Below are 13,690 nucleotides of genomic sequence, written 5' to 3' on the forward strand. Positions count from 1 at the left end.
GATGTGGCGTCTCCACAACTGCAACTGCATAGTATCAGTCTTACCGTCTTTAATCTTTAAGAGGATGCACACAATAAAAAAACATCTTTACATGAAACTTGTTCTCTAAAACTCTTACCATGAAGAAGATTCCAGATGTCGAAACCACGAGGCGGCTGTACTTGTCGGTGAAGGCCTGGTACGGCTCTGGTTTGCCTGAAATTGGGTTCATTCTTTCCTTCTTTGAGTATTTGGCCTCAAACTGGGGACGGATTTCCTCCTAATAAATCAATGCAGTATAAATTTCTGCCTAAATTCCTTATAAAATGTGCTCTGATCTTTATTAAAATCATAAAAATGAGTAAACAGTGTCCCCTTAAACTAATGCCACCCAAACATTTACATTTCATCATATTTTTATGGGCCATAACATCTAAACATTCACAGGAGAGGGAGAAATAAGTGAGTACACCGTTGGATTCAAAAGCTGTTGACCAATAACTTCATCCAGACGTTTCCAGTAGATGCAGATTAGACGCTCACAACGATCAGGATGAATCCTGGACCATTGCTCTTTACAAAACTGTTGCAGTTCAGTGAGGTTCAGTTCAGTTCAGTTCTTGAGGTCATGCCACAGCATCTCAATCAGGTTTAGGTCAGGACTATAACTGGGTCATTCCAGAACACGTATTTCATTCTTCTGAAATCATTCTGAAGTGGATTTACTTTTGTGCTTTGGGGTCTTGTTGCAGCTCCATCCTCTTTTGAGCTTCAACCGTTGGACAGATGGCCTCGAGCTTTTCTGCAAAATATCTTGATAAACTTGTGAATTCATTTTTCCATCGATGAGAGCAAGCTGTCCAGGCCCCAAGGCAGCAAAGCAGCCCCGCACCATGATGCTCCCTGCTCCACACTTCACAGAGGGGATAGGGTTTTGATTATGTTGTGATGTTCCATTTTTCCTCCACACATGATGTTGTGTGTTCCTCCCAAACAATTCGACTTTGGGATCATCAAACCACAGAATATTTTGCCAGAAGTGCTGTGAAGTAGTATCCAAGTGCTCTTTCACAAACTTCGAAACGTGCAGCAATGTTTTTTTTTCCTTTGTGGCATTCTTCCATGAACCTCAGTCTTGTTCAATGTTTTGATGTGTGAACAAAGATGTCGGCATGTGCCAGTGATTTCTGTAAGTCTTTAGCTGACACTCTATTCTGCGCTGTGCCCTTGAAGTCATCTTTATAGTCTCCATTTGTTGACAATTTTTCTGTCTCCATTTGTTGACAGTTTTTCTAACCATGCATAAACTAGTCTAATTAGCTCTTGGAGCATCTTTAAAGGGATATTTAAGGATTTTTGACACAAGGCCTCATTTCCTAGTTATCTGGAGTGTTGCTGATTTCTGAAGATATTTTTTTTTTGTAATTCAAGCAGTTCTTATATTTGAGGAGTTTCGTGGCGCTAGGCTAGTGCAAGGCTAGCGCATTTCTATGGTATCAGCTAGCCTGCATTAAAAACAGTCTGACCCGCTCCACAGAGCACCTGAGGCAATGTCCATAGAATAATTTCAACCATTTTGCATTTAAAATACCTTATATTTGAGCAGGAGCAGCTTTGTCGTTGTATAAGCTACGTAGCGGAGGAGTGATCTGCAAGAAAATAGTCCCTCAAAATGTGATCATTCATGTGATGCAAGGTTAGTTTTATTCCAAAAAATATTCTATCGACACAGACATTTATATGGTTAGTCTGGTGTTATAAGTGATTTGCCTCAGGTGCACTGTGGAGCGGGTCAGACTGTTTTTAATGCAGGCTAGCTGATACCATAGAAATGCGCTAGCCTAGCACAAGCCTAGCGCCACAAAACTCTTCAAATATAAGAACTGCATGAATTAGAAAATATAAATATCTCCAGAAATCAGCAACACTCTGGATAACAAGGAAATGAGGCCCTATGTCAAAAATCCTGAAACATCCCTTTAACCAGGGGGTGTACTCACTTATTCCATGCTGTCTTGTGAATGTTACTGTAATATGACAACATGTAAATGCTTGGGTGCTATCAGTTTAAGCAGACACTGTTTGCTCATTCTTGTGATTTTAATAAAGATCAGACCACATTTCTTGAGCAATTTAGGCAGAAATGTAAGAAATTCCAAACGGTGCACTCACTTTTTCCTCCCACTGTATATTGTATAGAATCGACTAAGTGTCTAGGACTAAATTCTTGGCAGACAAAATAAACTTACCTCTTCTTCCTCCCAGTCCGCTAAGTCCCAGTCGTAGGCCAGCACTGCCCTGCGTCTTTTCCAGAACTCCAGAAAAACTGTAGCTGTAAAAATGGAGGAACATTCACATTAAATGCATGGACTGAGGTAGAAGCATCCAACCAACTTCAGTGTTAAGGACTTGGTATTCAAATTACGATTTATTTAATGCTTTTTCCTGTGCAACGTGAAGCTCCACTGTTACTAAAACACAGCAGGACACATGAGATCTGGGAGGATTCTTTGCAGCCATTCAACCTGAAAATAATTTCATCCAGCATAGAGGCATTCACAATGTTTCCAAATTCTTACACAAAAATGTCAATTATAAATAAGTCAAACACTGGCGAAATACACAAAATATGCACCTCACAAACTTTTTTTGCACAGGTTTCCCTTTAGGCAAACAACATGACTAGATAATGTCTGATTTAATCAAGCTCCAGTATTTGCCAGACAGTCCCTCCTCCCAGGACCAAAGTCCCACAGTCACTCACCTACCTCTGCATTCCTACACACCATGGACTCCCTCCACATGGACCGACAGGCTTCAACTAAACAATTGCACTAATGAAGCGACCGGAGAGATTTTGAACAGCAGCTGATCAAGTAGCAACTTTTTGGACAACTGTTTTGAAGGATTTGCCGAAAGGTATGTGTTGCATATTTCTCCAAGTTTGAAACATTGGGCTCGGCAGGTCTTTGCAGCTGTAACAACAATTACACACAGCGATACTTTGACTTGTATGTAGATGAATAGGAATCCCTATCTAGAGATTTACAAAAAAGCCTGGGGAATGAATTACAAATGTGCACATCAATTGAATGAGGTGAACTACATATGTTGCTTATTTAAGTTAAATTGGGATAACGTTTACTTTCTACCTCTCTATAGTGTGTACAAGTCATTGTTTGTGGTTTGTGGTTGTTTTACAGTCTTGGACGAGTTGGACTTTATACAACCTTTAAACCAGTCACCGTGACCTAATGGTCCACTTTGTTAACTATTATTGTGGTCAGGGACAAGTCACGGACAACAAAACCCATACATTATTCTCTCTTTTAGCCTGATGATAGTCTTTTAAATGAATATGTCTGTCATCTGGTAGATTATCACTGCTCCAAATAGTGCTGTTGTGTTCTGCCTTGTATCCAGTTTTTGTGTAAACCACTGTATGAATGGTCTCATCATGTAGAACGCTTTACAGCAAGAAACCACTCACCCATTCACACTCTCCTTTATATATCAATGTACGCACACACTGGAGGCGAAGTGGGTGAGAAGTCTTGCCCAAGGACACAACAACAGTGTGCGCCTGCAGGAGCCGGGATTCGACTTCCGATCAAAAACGCACCATAGCAGAGAGCAGTAGTGGAGGAGTTGTGTATTTACATACATTTAACATCTATACTACAGTGGATAAAGATATTTCTATTGTGGGCCGGTATGGTACTAAGTGGGCCTGATCTCACCTCTGGTAAAACGGCCCAAAAATAATTACTGTAATTTTTGGACTGTAAACCATGTGGCCTATACAACGATGCAGATAGATGTCATATAATATGAAAGAGTTCTCGTGGTTCAGCCCTTTTCCTACTCTGACCGCTACCAGACTGTGGTGTGGGGAGGGGCGGAGGGAGTGCACGTGCGTGTATTGGTCACGTTTCTAAAGCATGGAGAGGCCAGTGCTTTTATACAGGTGTAGCAGGCCAAATTAACCCCGCCCAGATTAAACCCGGGCCAAACTATTCACCTTATTCCGGAGGTTCGCGTGGGCGCCGCCATGAATTGTGCCCGCCCCTTTTCTCCTATGTGTTAACATGGGGCTGGAGAAGTCCACATAAAATCAGTCACTACACGAAAACAAAGCCGTTTTCAGGCCGCACAAAGAAACGGTGCAGTGTGGACTTGTTGGTGCAAATGAACATCGGACATTTTACACAAATCCATCGACTAAACATCAGATTTGAGCGGAGAATATTTTCCCGCGTTCTCCGTTAAAATGAACGGGCTTCGCGCTCGACCGGAAGTGTCAGGAAAAAGAGGTGCCGAGACAACGCAAAAAGTGGCAAAAGTGGGCGGGGCGGAATAAGGTGAATACCCCAGGTTATATTATGGCCTGGGCCAAACTATACCCTGGGGTATAAAATAGCCTAGGCTAGTCTATACCTCTCTGGGCCAGAATATACCTGTTAACTTTTCACAACCACGAAACAACCATTAAGGAGAAGAAAGAAAAATGCATGACCATTTTCAGAGATTTTGTGAAAAAAAAAATAATGTGAACATGTAGCCTATTGGTAATACCATAATATAGGCCTAGCTATTAATATTGCATCGCATGTCAACTTTGTATGCCTTGAATTACATACTAACTAGTGTTAGAGGATAACATTAAATCACTATTTATCATACTGGGTCAGGCTGTACAGTCTTTGACAGAGATAGTACGACTGTACAGCCTGACCCAGTATGATAAATAGCGATTTAATGTTATCCTCTAATAACTAAGTCATGGAAAGTGCTATTCGTCCGTTTGATGCTTAACATTCTTTTTGCGTATTTTTGTTTTTGCTTTTATTGACGGCGCCAGCTAGTGATCTTCCCTCGATGGACGGAGCTCACTGAACTAAGTTTAAGTAAAATAAGACAATCAGGTGACATTTCTGAAAGGCCCAGTGAAAGTGTCTTGCCCAAGGACACAGCAACAGCCTGTACCTAAAGGAAAACCCACTCTATCACCCTAAGCTACTGTATAATTCTTGCTATATCATTTAACATAACTGTTATCATTGGGGGTATAATCTGGCCTGGGGGGTATGAAAAAGCCTGGGCCATAATAAACCCTGGGGTATAAAATGGCCCTTTTAACCCCGGGTATAGTCCGGATTGGGGAAACACTCTGGCCTGTTACACCGGCGCTACACCAAGACCTCACTTTATGCTCTTTATCTCAGAGCAGTTTTAACTCACTATGGGCTAAATAAGTAGTTCAGTGTCCATTTAGTGCATAAAAGTATGGAAAATGCAGCGTGATGTTTGTGGAATAAGGAGCGAGGATGAGATGAGAAGTGTGTGCGCTCTCATGTTACAACATTAACAGACACCTGCAGCACATTGACAGGTGCATATTTCTTTTTCTTTCTCAATTTAGTTGGTGCGGCTTATATTCAAGTGTCCCAGTGCTCCCGGTGGTGGTGAAGTAGAGGGAACAAACAAAGCTGAGGCGGCTGAAGGTTATGGCGGCTGATCTGTACCACCCCTTGCCACCAGACTCACGTGACAGAGAGCTCACATGAATTCTTTTGCTAACATGCACTGTGTGTTGTTTCCATAGGTTTGAAAGGAATGGGACTGTTGCTAAATGACACAGAAACTTTGGACCCAGCTGAGCCCGGCACACACTGGGAGGTCACCCCACAGCTGTCTGCAGCCGGTCAGTTCTTCTCACATACAGACTGTACTTGGGGCATTGATTAACGTGAAACAACAGGGCAGGAACAGGGTGACATATCACAAAAAACGAATGTTCTGAAAACTAAAACATTAAAAAGGTGTCTAATTCACACCAGCCTTTTGAAAATCATAGCAATTAATCAATCCAACCCACTTAGACTTAGTAGACAACCTGAATTATTGAAACAAGTTCCCGGTACAAAACTGCCTGCCAAGCTCTCCATCATGAAACTCTCTCTTCAAATATGCTGCTAACCCACGCCAGGCTGATGTTTGTACTCGACCCCTCTCTGTTCTCAGCGGTGGACGCCGTAGTGGTCCTGGGAGTGCTGACCTTTGCCCTCCAGCTATGCTTGATGCTGTACTTCCTGTTCAGATGCTGGAGACTGGACCTCAAAGTGCAAGCGGCTCTCAAACAGACCCCTCAGAAGCCTCACGCCATCGGTGGGTCGTAGCACCTTACGTTGCACCAGTAATAACACGCTAATAGGAGGGAAAGGAGCGAGAGAACAAGGGATACTGCGTTTTAGAGGCTTCAGTTTTCAGTTTTTATATAGTTTTAAAAGTGTATAATTTAGGCTATTGGTCAGCGTCTGTGAGGATCTGAGTGACAGATGAATTTAACCAATTACAGTGTGATAAAACAAAAACATGTCACTTTGGATACATCTGACCAAACATCTGAGCTATTATTAATATAATATGATTTACATTATTTTCCCACAGGCCAGCTGCTGCACGTGAACCTTGGAACAACAATGAAAGACCCTCACTTTGAGTCAACCACCTCTAAAACGGCCAAGTCTCCGGAGTCACACAACTTTTGTTATGAACCAGTGGATGTAAATTTTCCTTCTATTCCATGGGACCTTGTACAGAGTTAGATAGCAAAGTCATTCATAGTTTTTTTTTTTTAAGTAAAGGGGCTGTATTATGCAAAATCGATGTTGTTATGCTATTTCCTTATCGAAAACACCCGGGGGGAGTGGTTTTGGCTTAATTCACGGCATTCTCATTAATCCTCCTGAATCTTGCCCTCTGAGCAGCAGAACGGAAGTGCTCGGCGTCTGTAATGTCATGTCTTAATTCTATGCTTTTGGCCTGATTTTAATTTGTAAAACAGGAAAAAAAAGCAAAAGAAAAGGAAGAGCCCGAGTCACTTCCAAGTCAGAGCTGCCCTTCCGGACAAAAAAAAAAAACACCCCCTGAGCGTCTGAACAGATATCATGTTTGCACTGGAAGTTGTGAAGAAGGAGCTTTTTCTAACCTACTCTGGATGCCTGTTCTTTTTTCTTACCTAACGATAATGTCAGAGAAAAACGCGAGGACAGACTTTACTCAACCTTCCTAAAGAAGAGGTCACTCGCCAGAAATTGGAATTTCTCTCCGGGATTCGGCGACTATCAGTCAAAATAGTGTTTTTCTCTGGATGGATGTTTGGTGAACCTTGGCCAGAACCAAAGTGGATGAACTTTTATAACCAACGCGAGTCCCATAATGTAAACAGCGATAGACCAGAGCGGTGAGTCAGTCCGAACGCGGGTTAGCTTGTGTGTGTTAGCCATTTATGAAGCTGTGTTGCAGATGTCAACTCCTTATATCTGCATCGTGAAGTAACTTTTGCTGTGTATTTTCTACTACGGTGAAGTTGTGTGACCGGACAGAGGTGGCGGCATTTGAAGAATACTTCCAGAAAATACACAAAAAATAGTGCTCTATGGTGGTAGTAGTACAATATGTATCATATGAATGCCTATACTTTACTTTGGAATGGCTAAAATAGCATGATACAGATCCTTTAAGTAATTACTAAATCTGCTGATGAATCAAGGCGCCTGAAGTGAAAGAAGCTCATCAGTACGAGAGAACTCTTTCGATAACACAAATGGCTATAGTTTCTCCTCTGTTGCCTCTGTTGGAATAGTTTGCCAACAGAGATTCTGCACAGGAGGTGCAGGTCAGAAGAAATGGCTGCAATCTAAATCAAACCCGTAGTCCCATTGCCTATTGGCCTGTGTGAAAGATGCTTTCCTGACTTTGTCTCTGTCAATGTGTTGTTGTGCTCTGTACAAATAAAAGCAAACTATACTATTATATAGTATACGAAAATAGGGTTGCAAATTTTAATTTAATTTAAATTATAGACATTTTCACCAGTCTGCTGTATGTGCATCAAGTGTGTGCAGTATTTCAATATTATATAGTTTTTAAAACTGTTCAGTTTAAACTCCTATTGGTCAGCGTCTGTGAGGATCTGAGTGACAGATGAATTTAACCAATTAAACAAAATCATGATATAAATCGTTTGTCCCAAAGATTTTTATGCAGAATGTAGGTTTAGGAAAGTTGGGTTATGTTTTGACATGACAGTTGGAGACACTCGGGTGTATGACATTTATGGTTCAAAAACATAATTAATGGGTTGTTAATAGTTTATTTAATTGCATTGACAGGTTTTTTGTTTTTTTATTCCCCAAATTTCTGAGCTAAAGTTCCCATTTAAAGTTTCCGGAAATTGTTTGGAAATGCATCGTGAATTTTCCGCCCCTTTGCAACTCTATGTGGGAGTAGCGAAAGGGCTTAAAAATCTGTGAAGTCGACATGACCTGACAACTTCACTGTGCCAACCTCAAAACAGGGAACCAGCCAAAAAGGGAAAATGACTTTAAGGGACACAAGGTGGCCTGACTCAGGAATATAACATGCCACTAAGTTTATTTAAATACTGATTTGCTTACATGCACCAAATAAAGTGTGACTATTGTCCTTTTAACTTACCCCAAACAGCCATGAAAACAGCAAAGAAAACAGTGGCTCCATTGTCGAACAAATGGGTCACCTACGAAACACAGGCAATTTTTCAGTCAGTACATTGTGTTCACACTATTCTAGAATTGATCATAATTTCATATAAAAAAGCAAAGAAAACAATGGCTCCATTGTCAAACCTATGGGTCATCTACATAACCCACGCAATTGATCATCATGCAAACACATCTGCCATTCATTTTGTGGCAAACAGTCCTAAACCAACAACAGTCGCAATTGTGGGACTGAATACCATACATTTTTATGAGTATGGGCCTGATTTACTAACCCAGATGCTAAATTGCATGTGCTACTTCAAATTAGCACATGCTATTGTTAAATGTGACAATAATTGTGTCTATGTTTTATGCTTTGCTTTTATCTTTTGAATATATTGGCACATTGTATTTCTTTTTTGTATGTTGTGTGCCCTTTAAATAAATGTGACTCATTTTCTGTCAGTTTTTGATTCATTTTGGATAGGCCTAGTAATTACAAAGGTATTTACCATAAACCAAGCCTGTAATATGACAGTTCAAAGGCAACGGTTCTGGCCTGCCACCCACCTCAAATTTGATCTATGGACTCCCCAATGTTATAATGTTAAGTGAGCACAAACTTTGTGCCGTAGAGTGTGACGTCTCAGTGGTTTGTAGACATTGTTCATCTGTGAAGAATGCATGTCAATACCTTGGCGTAGATGCAGCTGTCTGACAGTCTTAAATAGGGACAGTACTGATCACAGATGGGACACATAACGATGTCCGTGGCCTCACAGAGTTCTTTACTGCAAAACAACAATTTGATACAATTTATTACAATAGAGCGGCTTAAAAAAAAACAAAATTACTACAAACACAAAGAACATTTATTACAGATTAGGCTCTGGTTAGGTCGATCTAAAGGAGCTCACGACCCGAGAGCGCCGCTTTTGGGTCAGTGTGATTCAACGGCTGAAACAGGGGGTCTCTGATCGGCTCCTCTCACACTCTGAGGCGGAGCAACCTCAAGCCGAACTAGTCTCCCTTTCACCTTTCCTCTTTTTTGCACAAAAAAAATAATTGATTTTTAATGAATATGCGCTGCATGTGCAGTAAAGCTTTCCTCTCCATGAGCCGATTAAAGTGCATTTCTCCTCGCGTATCAGTCTTACTGTATTTAAAGGGACTATACAGAGTCTACAAATGTTAAAACTAAGTATTTTCCTCCCCCTGCATGTTCCATAGAGACTGAGGTGGCAGTAGTGAGCATAAAATGACCAACTTGCCTCTAGTCTCTTTAAAGTGATAGTCTGTAAGTTTGCAAAGTGGGGAGAGATAAGGTGAAATCAGAAAGTAAACAATCACATTCCTCCCAAAATTAAAGGTGAGCAGGAACAGAATTTTCAAAAGTAAATGATCAAGGTCCCTCCCCCTCCCTCCTGATTGGACCTGACAGGCTGGTTCACCGGAAAAGCTTGTCTCATTGGTCAAAGTGGTATCCCGGGGATTGTGATTAGTTGCTGGAATCAGCGAAGGGAGGGACTTTAGAAAAAAATATTATATTATATTATATTATATTATCTTATTATATTATATCATCTCACTTTACTTATGCTTCCTCAAATTTCAGACCCAGGCGGTCAAGTAGACTATCTACTAAATTTTAAAACATTTAAACTTACAGACTATCACTTTAACCACAAGAGACTGAGCTAACTTAAATGCAGTTGAAGCTAGGTCGCTCCAACATGTGTGAAAACGCCCTTAGAGTGGAGCTTGTTATGATAATTGTACCAGTTGTTTACTATACTGTGAGCTCACAAAGAACAGACCAATCAAATCATCAGGAACTGAAAAAGAACAAACTGCCTTGTAGTTGTCACGAATGCTACTGGATCCAAACAAAACTCTGTATCAGTCACTCCTCTCTGCCTCTACGTAAAAGAAATCGTATTGTAATATTTTAGAATATTGGACAGTAAGCATTGTTTCCTTGGAAAAGTAAATTTAACAACAGACATCAGATGAATATTTGAAAATGAAAATGTATACTTTGTTCATCTCCTGTTCTTCATTGTGAGCGAAACATCTAAAAACTATGTGGGAGGTACTTCTTCTCAAGTGAAGTATCTGAAAACTATCAATATAGATGTGAGCATGATAGTAGAGTATACGCTCACCTGACCTGGCAGTGCTCCAGTGTAAAGAGGCCATAGAGAAAAACCAACAAACCGACCAGCGCCGCCGGGAACAGCATCCCAGTGTACCAGCCCAGCCAGGCGAAGTACAGCCCGATCTTCTCCCCAAAGTACCTCCTAAAACACAACACATGATCACATATTTCACATGGAAACCACAACCACTGGCTCTCAAGCTACGGTACGGGTATTGGTGGTATGCAGGCCTCCTTGATATGAGTTATGTGTAATGGCTGAATACAGTCTGGTCTAGTTTGGCTTTCTGTAACTGGTTTAGAAATTGTTGATGTTTTGCAAAATCAACTTTTTTGAGTATTTTACCATGCTAGAATGTTGTTTTCTTCATAAAAACATATCAAGAGCTGTGATTCGACCCATGCATCTTGGAGTACACTACAAAAAGTAAATATCAAGCAATGGCTTATATGACTTAAATTGAGGACATATATCTTGTTTTGAGAGGTTTTCACTCATATAGACCTTTTTCCTGATCTGACCAAGATTATTTTGCTGGTTTGAGGACATTTCAGACTGGTTCTAAGGTAAATCTCGCTTGAAATAAGGAAGTAAAACTGCCAATGGGAAAAGACAATTTTTCTTACCCCATTGGCAGAAAAATGTACTTGAAATAACGGCGAAATGTATTGAAATGAGTCATAAACATCTCAGAACAAGTGAAATAATCTAGGTCAAATGCCCAACTACATCTTAACTAGTGAAAACAACTCAATTTTGGATTATTATGCTCAAATTGAGACATTTAAACTAATATAGTAAATTACTTTTTGTAGTGTAATCTTTGAATCTTCTCCAGTGGCTATTCTTAGCTCTTCCTGAGGTCCTATATACCGACTCCTACTCTCTTGCTAAGGTTAAATCAAGCTTGAAGTTGTACTAAACATCGTACATGAAACAAGATCGTTGTTGTAGTTGTGCTTCATTTCATTTCATTTCAATTCATTTCAATTAATTATATAAACAGTTCAAACATTGTTTTGTAAGTTTGTAAGTTGGTCTGTGTTCATGTAGCTGCTTGAAATGCAACAAGTTCTCTTTGGATGATGCCTTGTTGATGTTTTGTTCCTTCTGTATCATCGTGAAATGTACTTTTTTCCATTGCACTGAATTTGGGGGTAGGTGCTCATAAGCCTCTTGGGTAACACTTTACATTAGGGGCCGGTAAGTCCATGGTACTTACAATGGTAATTACTAGTAATGACAGTGGTACTTATTGTGGCACTAAAAGTGGTAATTACTTTTAATAGGGGTTAGGGAGTCATAGAGTTACCACTGTATCTCTCATTACTAAGAGATACAGGGGTAACTTTAGGTTGTACTTCTATTTACTTTGGTGTTTTAAGTGATAGTTTCTAGTAGTTACAATGATATAGCTATGGTACAGGTAATTCAAGGATTCTACAGCAGCAATTCATAGGTCGTAAATGAGGTACATCTACAAACAGAAGTAATTTCTAGGATTGTGTGACTATAAAACAACATAAAGCATTAGGGAAAATAAGAAGTAGAACCTTCATTACTTAGAGTTACCACTGTTTCTAGAATTACATACCTTGTAATTCTCACTATAGTATCCTTTAAGTACCACAATAAGTACCTAGAATTACCACTGTAAGTACCACAATAAGTACCTAGAAGTACCACTATTATTACTAGTATATACCACTGTAAGTACCACACTAAGTATCTAGAATTACCACTGTAAGTACCACCATAAGCACCACTGTAAATACTGCAATAAGGACCTAGAAGTACCACTATTATTACTAGTATTTACCACTGTAAGTACCACCCTAAGTATCTAGAATTACCACTGTAAGTACCACCATAAGCACCACTGTAAGTACCGCAATAAGTACCTAGAAGTACCACTATTATTACTAGTATTTACCACTGTAAGTACCACACTAAGTATCTAGAATTACCACTGTAAGTACGACCATAAGCACCACTGTAAATACTGCAATAAGGACCTAGAAGTACCACTATTTTTACTAGTATTTACCACTGTAAGTACCACCCTAAGTATCTAGAATTACAACTGTAAGTACCACCATAAGCACCACTGTAAGTACCGCGATAAGTACCTAGAAGTACCATTATTATTACTAGTATTTACCACTGTAAGTACCACCCTAAGTATCTAGAATTACAACTGTAAGTACCAAGGACTTACCGGCCCGTAATGTAAAGTGTTACCGCTTCGGGCTTCAGTTCACTCCTTTTGAACAGAATGTATACTGCTCAAATAAATAAATAAATCTTTAATCTCAGACTGTTTCTGTCTTTTTTCTCTTTATTCAAACAGCTGTGCAGCGAAGGGGAGCAAGAGGAGGAGGGGCTTACTGTGAGATTGAAAATCAGGAAGTGAAACCACTGGATATTTTGCTTCGGTTGTTTTAGATCAATATGGCATTTCCTAGCCAACAAAGTGCAGACAGTTATATAACATAACCAAATAACCAAAAAGCATAATACCCCCTTTTTTAAAGCCCTGGTTCTAGTTTAGCACGAGAACCAGGACTTTGTGGGTGACTTGTGTTTGTAAAAAGCACGATACAAATAAGAGTCACTTTATTTCCCTTACTAGACTGTTTTGCAACCTCTGTCCAGTGCTCATGGTCCCTGCCAACGTATTTGAGCAAATTTGTGTACTTTGTCTCCATCTAAATACCAAGTACGACACGAGAAAGACTATATGGTGAAAAGTGCAGAAGAGCCTAGTACCGTATGAGGTCGAGAGGCTGGTATTTGTACCACACGCCCCACCAGGCCCAGCACTCGTACAGCAGGTGCCTTTGGTTGTCCGCTCCGTGGGTCCGCACCGGGTGTTTACTGTGGTAACTCCCCTGAAGAAACGACAGAGTGATCCATCAGCAGTCATTGTTTCAATATGGGATGTTCCGACATGTACCAAAACGAATGAATAAATAAGGAAGAATGAAAGGAAATGCAAACAGTAGTTGGACTTTCCAGTTTTAA

The 13,690-nt window shown here is 40.2% G+C and overlaps 2 protein-coding genes across 3 annotated transcripts in view; one reads left to right on the forward strand and one right to left on the reverse strand.

Annotated features, from left to right (window-relative positions):
- The window catches only part of LOC306960191 (anoctamin-4-like), a 64,109-nt gene that overhangs the window by 15,020 nt on the left and 35,399 nt on the right, over positions 1-13,690 (reverse strand). The window contains exons 12-17 of the mRNA XM_079552556.1: positions 13,436-13,557; positions 10,673-10,807; positions 9,202-9,298; positions 8,482-8,542; positions 2,229-2,311; positions 119-259 (exon numbers count right to left, since the gene is read on the reverse strand). Coding sequence (XP_079408682.1) covers positions 119-259; positions 2,229-2,311; positions 8,482-8,542; positions 9,202-9,298; positions 10,673-10,807; positions 13,436-13,557 — 639 coding nt within the window. The remainder of the gene's footprint in view (positions 1-118; positions 260-2,228; positions 2,312-8,481; positions 8,543-9,201; positions 9,299-10,672; positions 10,808-13,435; positions 13,558-13,690) is intronic.
- Positions 2,728-6,612, forward strand: LOC306960186 (uncharacterized protein). 2 transcript variants are annotated; one of them, XM_079552550.1, is made up of 4 exons: positions 2,728-2,898; positions 5,585-5,683; positions 6,004-6,147; positions 6,430-6,612. In XM_079552550.1, exons 2-4 carry the CDS (start codon positions 5,596-5,598, stop codon positions 6,585-6,587), a joined length of 390 nt encoding a protein of 129 aa, XP_079408676.1. In that variant the 5' UTR covers positions 2,728-2,898; positions 5,585-5,595; the 3' UTR covers positions 6,588-6,612. The 2 variants fall into 2 exon arrangements, with proteins under 2 accessions (XP_079408676.1, XP_079408677.1); XM_079552551.1 differs by lacking the exon at positions 2,728-2,898 and having other exon boundaries at positions 5,482-5,683.

This window comes from Gobius niger (genome assembly GCF_951799975.1).
Source record: "Gobius niger genome assembly, chromosome: 2".
NCBI classification, from domain to species: Eukaryota; Metazoa; Chordata; class Actinopteri; order Gobiiformes; family Gobiidae; genus Gobius; species Gobius niger.